At 40.1% G+C, this 10,366-nt stretch overlaps 3 protein-coding genes across 5 annotated transcripts; 2 read left to right on the top strand and 1 right to left on the bottom strand.

The window, feature by feature from the left end:
- Window positions 1-177: 177 nt before the first annotated feature.
- On the bottom strand, window positions 178-3,485 carry LOC129787011 (uncharacterized). 2 transcript variants are annotated; one of them, XR_008750184.1, is made up of 2 exons: window positions 3,370-3,485; window positions 178-712 (listed from the first exon to the last, which is right to left on the bottom strand). XR_008750184.1 is itself a non-coding variant. In XM_055822294.1 (2 exons), the coding sequence occupies exons 1-2, from the start codon at window positions 3,106-3,108 to the stop codon at window positions 262-264; spliced, it is 915 nt and encodes a 304-aa protein (XP_055678269.1). In that variant the 5' UTR covers window positions 3,109-3,193; the 3' UTR covers window positions 178-261. The 2 variants fall into 2 exon arrangements, 1 of the variants encoding a protein (XP_055678269.1); XM_055822294.1 differs by lacking the exon at window positions 3,370-3,485 and adding an exon at window positions 2,645-3,193.
- A 2,266-nt stretch (window positions 3,486-5,751) lies between these two features.
- LOC129786970 (tyrosine aminotransferase-like) lies at window positions 5,752-8,533 on the top strand. Its single transcript, XM_055822240.1, has 3 exons — window positions 5,752-6,169; window positions 6,233-6,738; window positions 7,461-8,533. The coding sequence occupies exons 1-3, from the start codon at window positions 6,019-6,021 to the stop codon at window positions 8,073-8,075; spliced, it is 1,272 nt and encodes a 423-aa protein (XP_055678215.1). The 5' UTR covers window positions 5,752-6,018; the 3' UTR covers window positions 8,076-8,533.
- Window positions 8,534-8,617: 84 nt separating this feature from the next.
- LOC129786956 (tyrosine aminotransferase-like) lies at window positions 8,618-10,362 on the top strand. Of its 2 annotated transcripts, XM_055822231.1 has the most exons (3): window positions 8,618-9,528; window positions 9,616-9,909; window positions 9,973-10,362. In XM_055822231.1, the coding sequence occupies exons 1-3, from the start codon at window positions 8,830-8,832 to the stop codon at window positions 10,306-10,308; spliced, it is 1,329 nt and encodes a 442-aa protein (XP_055678206.1). In that variant the 5' UTR covers window positions 8,618-8,829; the 3' UTR covers window positions 10,309-10,362. The 2 variants fall into 2 exon arrangements, with proteins under 2 accessions (XP_055678206.1, XP_055678200.1); XM_055822225.1 differs by having other exon boundaries at window positions 8,691-9,528; window positions 9,616-10,362.
- Window positions 10,363-10,366: the final 4 nt, after the last annotated feature.

The raw sequence follows: 10,366 nt of genomic DNA, 5'->3' as shown, positions 1-10,366 counted from the left end.
TCAAATACTATTTTTTATTCTGCAGCAAGTAGAAAGTATCACGTTTTTTTTTTAAGGTAGATTTTTAATTTTCTCTACGGTTTTGCTTTACTGCTTTTGATGAAAATCTTGAAGAGAAAATAGTAAAGAAGCTTTTATTGACTTGTCGTGTCTGTGATGCCGATCAATCACCAAAAGAGACCGAAGCCCTCGGTGGTTCTTTATTTATACCCAACTAACGGGAGATTACATCACATTTTCCTCCCCCTATGTATTCTAAATTTACATCTTATAATTTAACCTTTTTTTTGATAACAAACGACGGCTCCGCCTTGGAGTTTCTTCACTTTTCATCGGTGGCTTTGGTGGCGCCTTCGGGGTTGGCATGGGGGACTCCGGAGGACTCAGATACTCCTCTGAATCGCTGCTGTCTTGGTCACTGCTGTCCTCCAGCTCTATGAAGCTACTCTGCCGCGGTTTTATCTGGTCTCTATGGACCTTAATGCGAGCGTTCCCGATTTGTATGATGTACACCACCCTTGACTGCTTCTCTAGCACTTTTCCGGGAATCCAATCGTGGTTGAAGAAATAATATATTTTCTCCCCCGGCTTCAAGTCATCTTTTCTCAATTTCGCGCATGCCGTCGTTATGGTAAGAGAAGTCCGTGGTACATAGCTTAACATTGTCGTCATCGGAGATTGGTTTGTGACCGTCGAAGGGGTATGATTATATCTGTAAAGAAAGTGACACAATCTTACCTCCGCACTTAATTTTTTCAACAAATTATCCTTCATGAATTTCTTCAAGCTTGCTTTCGCGGTCTGTACCGCTCTTTCGCCTAGCCCATTTGAAGGAGGATGATACGGAGGAGTCGTGACATGCTCTACATCGTTATTTTTAAGAAAATCTTTGAAAGTATTTGAAGTAAACGGTGGACCGTTATCACTAACCAACTTTATCGGTAACCCAAAGATCGCGAAGAGCTTACGCAACACCAATGTCGTGGCACCCGCATTCGTAGTTGACATTAAATGAACATCCAAAAACTTTGAGAAATCATCAACTATCAACAAATAAGATTTACCCTCAAAATGAAAAAAATCAATATGAATTCTTTTCCATGGAGCCAACGTTGGCGTCCAGGGCGTCAATCTTAGATTTCGCGGTTTTGGTGCCCCCTCTTGACAAGCAACACATTCCTTGATCATCTTCTCAATCTCCCCATTGATCCCCGGCCACCAGCATATTCCTCTCGCCAAGGATTTTGCCCTTACAATACCCTCATGCCCCGCATGAAAAAGTTTCAAAAATCTTCCCTGTAATACTTTCGGAATTACCACCCTGTCCCCCCGATATAAGATTGCATTCTCAATTCTTAGGTGTGGTTTCATTGCATGAAATGGTTTGATTGCCTCTTTATCACTGTTTGCATTGATTCTAAAACCATTTTTTACCCATTCCATAACCTTTTGCAATACTTCATCTTTTTTGGTCTCCGTGCGAACCTCCTCCTCGTGTACCGGCAAATCTCCCTTTACGTCTAGAAATTTAATTGTTAACTCCGCGATCCCTGTTTTTCCCGGACCGGGAAATCGTGAAAGAAAATCAGCATTTGAGTTATGTTCCCCCTTTCTATACACAATCTTTAAATCATACATACTCAATTGTATTGCCCATCTCGCGATTCTTGCACAAGCTATCGCATTGTTATTCTTCTTATTCTCCCCGAAAAGTTCTTTGAGACTCGAATGATCCGTAAACACCGTCACCTTTTGTCCGTAAATATATTTGTGAAATCGCTTTACCGCGAATACAAGCGCTAAGGCTTCTCGTTCCACATTGGAATACCTTTGCTCGGCCTCCGAGAGGGTGCTAGACACAAATAAAATTGGTCTTTCCAGTCCGTCAATGACGTGCGACAGCACCGCCCCCACCCCTTTTCCACTAGCATCCACGCTAATCACAAGGGGCAAGCCACTCTGATAGTGTGTGAGAATACTATCTGCGGACAACCATGATTTACTACGATTGAAAATCTTTTGGTGTTCACGGGTCCATTCATAAGGTACGTCTTTCTTTAACAACTCATACAAAGAAGAAAGTTTCGGCGAAAGATTTTGCAAGAATCGCCCATAATAATTAAGCAACCCCAAATAAGCCTTTAATTCTTTTACATTTGTAGGCACCGCAGCTGATTTTATAGCTTCTAATTTATCCAACATTGGTTTAACTCCCTCTTTTGTTAACACATGACCCAAATACTGAATTTCTTTCTTAAAAAAAATACATTTCTTAAAGTTCACCTTTACATTAAACTTTCTTAATCTTTCAAAAACCAATATTAACGTATTTTTACATTCTCTTCGCGTGCTTCCCCCTATCAAGATGTCATCAATGTAACACATGACGCGAGGAATATCAACCAAAATTCTCTCCATTGTCGCTTGAAATATTGCTGGACTGGAATTCAGTCCAAACACCAATCGCGTGTACTGAAAAAGTCCCTTATGCGTATTGATTGTCAATAATTCTCGCGAATTTTCGTCCACATTTAATTGTTGGTAAGCTCCCGCTAAATCTAACGCACAAAAATATTCACACCCCGCCAAAGGTTGAAAACATTCGTCTATTCGCGGTAATGGATAATGCGCTAATTCCACGTACCGATTAATTGTCGACTTGGCGTCCATGCACATGCGTATCGTTCCATCTTTTTTACGCACAACCACTATGGGTGATGCCCAACGCGACGAACTCACAGGAATTAAAAACCCTTTCTCTACCTGTCTGTCTAATTCTTTCTCCACTTCTCCACGAATTCCAAAAGGCACTGTGTATGCCTTGTGAAAAACTGGTCTTGCATCGGGTTTCAGCACAATACTAGCGGAGAATTTTTTTATCGGTGATGTGTCTTGCACATCAAATACATCCCCATATTTCTCTATTAAACTCTTATCACTCCCCAATGTGACCTCCGTTTTTACACACATTTGGTTCATCGCCGTGTTCCCCTTTTCCGCCCCAAACAGTGATCTCCACCGCGGAAACAATACTGAAATCCAGTTTCTCCCGCATAGAGGCAAAAAAGATTTACCTGAATTCACGACAACCAAATCGAGTTTTCCCATCTCTTTCCATTCCCCTTCATTTTTTATTGAAACTGGCACAGTAATTTTCCCCAAAATCTCTACTGATTCTCCCGTAACTACACGCAAATTCATTTCACAATTCTTTAGTGGAAATTCACGAAGATAATCACGATATTGCTTTACGTGTATCACCGACACACAAGCTCCCGAATCAACCTCCATTCTCAGTGTACATTTACCAATGCCCACTTTAATAATTACTGGGTCTTCTCTTTCAGGGCTATGGGGTACCATACTCACGGTTTCACCATCTCTTACGCTCTCGCAATCACTTTCGCGTTCTACCACCTCCTCCTCAACTCCGTTGACTTCATTGTCCTTCTCCGATGCGAAAGATGATTTTTTTAGCACCGCCAATTTCATAGTGTGTAGACGATAACTCATGCGATCATCCTCATCATCATTCGAGCTGATATCACTCTCTGTATCCACCACTGCATTCAACTGCTTCTTCCGCTGTTTGCCTTTGTCCCTCTCATCAGTACGATTGAACTTCTGGTTGAAGCTCTTTTTTCTCTCTGGGCAATTTACTGCGATGTGGTCTGTCCACTTTCCGCATCGGAAGCATCTGATGGGTGATCCGCTCCTCTTTTGTCTGTTGTTCTCTCGCTTATCGCTTCTGCTACCACTGTGACTTCTCTTGGCGCCAATTTTTGAGCCATGCATTTTTCCCACCTGTCTGGGGTTCATCATCTTGATGTTCTCTTCAGCTAACTCCATAGAAAGAGCGATGTTGAGAGTTTCGTCCAGCGGTTTTGCTTCATCCAATAATCTCTGCCGAATTCTTGTCGACCTCACTCCACAGATAATCCGGTCACGCAGTGCCTCCTTCTTGTACTCCTGGAAGTTGCATTTTCGTGCCAGGGTTTGTATTTCAGAGACGAACTCACTGATGGATTCCTCTTCGTGTTGGCGCCTCTCGAAAAATTTGAATCTTTCTGCAACCACATTATTTTTCGGGGCGAGTTTCGTCTTCAGGATATCTGTGCACTCCTTATAGGTCTTACTTTCAATTGCGTCTGGATGCACAGCACCCAACAATTTTTTAACGCAATATTCCCCTGCCAACGTGATGAGGGCGGATACCTTTTCCTCATCCGTGGTGACTTTGTTTAACTTGAAATAATGTTCCATTCTCTTCAAGTATATCTCAAAATCTCCTTCTTCGCCTGGTACGAAGGCTTCAATTGTGCCCACCCATCCAGAACGTCCGGAAGCCGTAGCACTCGCTGCACTAACCGCCATAACTCACACGCGCACTAATTTTTCTTTTTTTTTTTTCCTCGTTGCCACAATGTCGTGTCTGTGATGCCGATCAATCACCAAAAGAGACCGAAGCCCTCGGTGGTTCTTTATTTATACCCAACTAACGGGAGATTACATCACATGACTGAGCTTTTTAATGAAACACTTTCTTAGAGCAATTTTTAAAGTTTTAGAGATATAATTAAAGTAACTTTAAAATGTTTTAAATAGATTCGCATAAATATTGCGAAAATAAAAAAAATATAGTATAATTTTTACAGCACCTAATGAAGATTAAAAGATAGTCGAAAGCTTCGAAGATTTAATACGCATATTATGGCTCCTCTAAAATTCAATTAAATATCAAGTTTGTAAAACTTAAGGGATTTATTGCATCTCATTAAAATTTCTAAGTTTTCTTTTTCTTAATTTTGGCCACAGATTCGTAAGACTAAAAATTCTGAATTCGGGACTGTTTAAGAACGTTTATTTCAAATTTTTCTGCGGAAGTGACCCATCAGCGATAATTGTAAAATCAAAGCTAAAAGACGATAACTTGTCGGTGATATTAGTAAGTATTTATGAACTGTGAGTAATATACCCGGCTTCGTCATTTAAGGGTTCCCCATTAAGTTTCTCAATTAAGGAGGTTCTGTTGTAATTTGTAAAAGGAACTTTTTAATTTAAATGTTTGTTTCTTAGAAAACTAAGCTAAAAAAAAAGCTAAACTTAAATCATGGCAAGAAGATTTAACTTTATACCTGGTAATTAAAACAAAGAGTGTTTTTTTTAACATTTACGACTTTGTAAAACCTTTTTATTTCCACTTAATTTTTTTTTCATTTGTATCTCACAGACTTGAGATTTAAGTTAAATAAAGCTTAAACTTCATTTATTCTAGCTAAGCTAAATATTGAGTTTTTTGTTGTAGTTTTAAGCTCAGGGATTACATAAATATTCAATCAATATATTGTAGGTCTTCTTTTATTTTATTTTATCTAATCAGTTAAAGGTTTGGCTTAGGAATTAATTCTTGAGAGTTAAGCAAAATACATTATCATTTATTTTATTCATTTTGCCATTACGTCTATTGCAGTCTTCACAGATCTTTTTAGGAATAAAACGGCAGAATATTTCTTCATCTAACTCCAAGCCATTTTTTTTCGTGATTATTTTATCTAAATTTTAATATTTTAAAAATCCTTAAAAGAGCTTTTTAAACAATTTCTAGGTCAGATTGCAGAAACTTGACCTAGAATTGGTGGGAAGTGCAATACCGAGGAAGTGAGTGAGCGCAAAAAGAAAATGAGTAAACCACCTCTATTGCCTATCCATCGGAATTGATATGTACTGTTGGTGTTTTTTTGTCCATCAGAAGTCGTCACACAATTGAACTTGATGTAATTGTATCAAATCTACATGTTCCACGCTCATATCATTTTTTTGACGAGTGATAATCTTTAATTGGTCCTCCCTCTTTGACTGTATTGTACGTGACTGAGAATGTTTTCTTCTATTCATGGGGGACCTCTATAAAAGGGGGCTCGACCGCAAGAAGTATCGTCAGTCATTGAGAAGTGCCTTGCAAGGAGGTTGATTTTTGGGAGAGCCTTTTTATTTTTTCGGTTTGATTAATAAAAAAAAATGTCTGGAGTTGAGAGGAAGCCTGTGAGGACACACTGGGGTATTTGTCCTACAAAATTCGCCATGAAGACGTGCAATCCTTTGAGGACAATCACGGAAGCTATGAACATTGTGCCAAATCCCAAGAAGAAGCTTATCCCACTGTCGATCGGTAAGTTCAGGAAATTCTAAAAATCCTAATATGGGATCTTTCTAAAATTAAGTTATTCTATAGGTGATCCTACAGTGTTTGGGAATCTCCAGGCATGCCCGGAAATTCAGGACGCCATCACAGAGGCAGCTGCTTCAGGTATTCACAATGGGTACAAACCCACATTGGGATGGAATGAAGCACGTGAGGCTGTTGCAAAATACTCATCTCATCAGGGCGACGTTAAACCCGAAGATGTGATCCTCTGCAATGGATGTTCAAGTGCAGTCGACATGATCATCAGTGTTCTCGTACATCCTGGCCAGAATATCCTCTGTGCTCGTCCAGGTTACTCCATCTACGGCACTATTTCGGCGGGCTTTGACATTGAACTCCGCCACTACAATCTTCTGGCCGATAGGAATTGGGAGATTGATCTGGAGCACCTGGAGTCGTTGATTGATGAGAAAACTGCCGCTCTTGTTATCACAAACCCCAGCAATCCCTGTGGCAGTGTCTTCAGCCGCAGTCACATCGAGAAGATCATCGAAATTGCTGAGAGGCACTTTCTGCCCATCATAGCCGATGAGGTGAGTCAATTTATCGCCCCCGTGCCATCTTATCAGAAGGTGGAAACAACACCAGACGATTGGAATTTCTCCAAAGTGACGATAGGGGCCCCCCAATATTGCGATAAAAATCACTTTTTATTGCACTATCAAGTGGGGGGCTTTTCTCTTTTATTTTTAGCGACCGATAAAATCCATTAAGAATTCGATTAATGGTTGTTTTTGGGATTTTTCAAGTTCACTGGACTTTTTCTTTGTGAATTTTCTTAATCAGCTTTGTTTTTTTCTCAATTTTACTTAATTTTATTTTGGGAAGCTCCTTAATAAGATCCGCCATCTTGGAATTAAGGACGCTGATGTTTATTTAGTTATATTGAAGGCTCCTAATAGGAAGTTTTAATTGGAAAATTAAAATTTGTTTAATCACATGAAAATTCCTTTTAATATAAAAAATCCACCTGTTCCACTATCTTATTTACAACTTGAGTTTTTATTGTGGGTATTTTTTTTAATCATAAAATAAATCTTTATGAGCCATTTAATTGTAGGTATATACTATTTGTACTTTAACTGCTCTTACGCTAAATAGACAAAAATTTAATCACATGAATGGGATGTTATCCAAAGTACCCCCTCTCGTGTAAAGTGTTTGCTATCGCATTAATATTATTAAGATAATGTAATTAGGAAATAGTTCAGGTGGAAAGCTAACCATATCTATTTTACCCATTATTTCGATTTAGATCTATGAGAATATCGTGTTCCCAGGCGTGGAATACACATCCGTGGCTTCGCTGTCTAAAAATGTGCCAATCCTGTCATGCGGTGGCTTATCGAAGCGCTTCCTTGTTCCTGGATGGCGATTGGGATGGATCATTGTGCACGATCGTCAGGGACAATTGAGCGAAATTCGCAAAGGACTCACAAATTTAACTGGGCGACTCTTGGGATGCAATTCACTCGTTCAAGCAGCTCTCCCAGCTATCCTTAATCATACACCACAGTCCTTTTATGATAATCTCAACAGGAGCCTGCAGAAAACTGCTTACACTGCATACGAGCTTCTTCGTGAGATTCGTGGATTGAATCCAGTAATGCCACAGGGATCAATGTACATGATGGTTGGCATTGAAATGGAGCTCTTTCCCTCCTTTGACACAGAAATGGATTTTGTACGTGCCCTCGTGGAAGAGCAGAGTGTCTTCTGTCTGCCGGGGGAGTGCTTCAAGTTCCCCAACTACATGAGAATCGTCATCACTGTGCCGGTGGATATTATGCGCGAGGCATGTCTCAGGATTCGTGAATTTTGCAATAATCACAGTCGCATGGATAAGAGGATCATCTCCAATGGGATCTGAATAGCATCCTTTTTTTGTATTTTAGGAAGCAGAATGTCAAGAAGATTTGATGATCGTGATCATTAACTTAAAATGGATTTTTCGAAGATCCTGTGATGATGATCAATATTCTCCCAAGCACAAACTAATTGATCTGATTTCCATCTGAAAATCTTTTTTGCGATCTGGACAAAGAGACTGCATTCCTTCTTAACCAAATGCTTGGCATATTGAGATCATTCATCAATGAAAAATCCTCTAAAAGATCAATCATTGAAATGATCACGTGCGACCTTTCAGCTAAAAATCTTTTTGACATTCTGCTTCAATTCTTTCTCCTTTTTTAGATTATCTGATTTTTCTTTCTAATATAGGTACGATTGTTTTTTAATTACCCCCCCCAAACGCACTGATATGAACCTGCTTTGTATTGTAATCTGTAGAGAATAAAACTGAATAAATACTGGCTAGCTAAAATATATGGGTGTGTGTTGACGAGTTGGCGAAAAAAGTGAATTATGAGATATCAGGAAGATCACCTTGTTGAAATTTTCTGATAAGACATGGCTCTCTGACGAGGTACTTTCGCGCATGAGCTTTCCTATAAATAGAGCTGGGTCCCTTAGAAGACCAGTTCATTGAAGAAATAATTGCAGAGTAAATCAATAAGGTGTTCAAAATTTCTAATTAAGGTGTAGGCAGCTCATAGATCCTCAGGTGCTACGTGAAAATTAGTTAAAACACTCTTGTAAAAAAATCAAGTGGACGTGATATAATGTCTGTGAGTGCTCAGAATGGTACAAAAGTCGATAATGAGGCAAATGGCGTGCACGGGAAGAAGCGTCGTGAGTGGCGTGTTGAGGTGTCTCGGCGTGCACGACAGACGTACAACCCTCTGAGGACCATCATTGAATTCATGGATATCAAGCCAAATCCAAAAAAATCTCTCATTCCTCTCTCAATTGGTGACCCCACGGTTTTTGGGAATCTCAAAGCATGTCCAGAGATTCAGAATGCCGTCATTCAAGCTGCTTCGGATCACAGCAATAATGGCTATAGTCAGCTCATAGGTTCCAAGGCAGCTAGAGAAGCTATTGCCAATCATATGAATCGTGCTCAGCACTCAATCACTCCAGATGATGTCTACATCGTGAATGGATGCTCAGGAGCTGTGGAGATGTCTATTGTGGCTCTAGCAAATCCTGGACAGAATATTCTCTGCCCTCGACCAGGGTACTCCATCTTCCAGACTGTTACGCAGGCTCTGGATATTGAGATGCGACAGTATAATTTGCTTCCAGATCAAAAGTGGGAGGCTGATCTCAAGCAAATGGAGAGTCTCATTGATGAGAATACTGTGGCAATTGTCGTGATCAATCCGAGCAATCCCTGTGGCTCTGTATTCAGTCGCAGTCACCTTGAGGATGTCATAGCCTTGGCGGAAAAATATTTCTTGCCCATCATTGCAGATGAGGTAAAGTGTTGCGTAATGAACATGATTTTACAAGCTTGAAGGATCATAAAATTCCACTATAATTTATTTTTTGCTTTTCTCATACAGATTTACGAACATATCGTTTTCCCGGGAAAGAAATTTTATTCTCTTGCACCACTGTCTAAGAATGTACCAGTACTGCAATGTGGAGGAGTATCGAAGCGCTACCTGGCTCCAGGATGGCGCCTGGGATGGATTGTTATAAATGATCGAGGAGGTGTTCTAAAGGATGTTAAAGATGGACTGGCAAAACTCAGTGGAGTTCCCCTGTGTGCCAATACAGTCATCCAAGGAGCCCTACCTGCAATCCTCAAGAACACCCCACAATCCTTCTATGACGAAGTCAATGGAAAACTTCACGTAAATATTCCCAAAAAAAAACTAAGAAAACCCGAAACTAATAAAAAAAAATTCTTTTTCCAGAGAACTGCAACAGTGGCATTTGAGATGCTCTCAGAGATTGAAGGCATGAAGCCCGTGATGCCAGAAGGGGCAATGTACATGATGGTGGGTATCGATCTGACCCTTTTCCCGGAATTCAAGGACGGATTGGCATTTATCAAGGCCCTAGTTGAGGAGGAAAGTGTCTTTGGCTTACCTGGCGAGTGCTTCTGCTACCCCAACTACATACGGATTGTCATCACAATTCCAGAAGAGAAGATGCGTGAAGCTTGCGAAAGGATTGGAGTTTTTTGTGCAAATCACCGTTCAAACACCGCCGTAGACCACGCAGATTCTGATGATCCGCCGTGCAAATAGCAGTGACACTATCAAGGTTGATTAAAGTCAATAAAAGAGAACAATAAAACACGATTAA

This window comes from Lutzomyia longipalpis, chromosome 1, assembly GCF_024334085.1.
Source record: "Lutzomyia longipalpis isolate SR_M1_2022 chromosome 1, ASM2433408v1".
Taxonomy (NCBI): Eukaryota; Metazoa; Arthropoda; class Insecta; order Diptera; family Psychodidae; genus Lutzomyia; species Lutzomyia longipalpis.
This window is presented reverse-complemented; position numbering and strand designations above follow the sequence as displayed.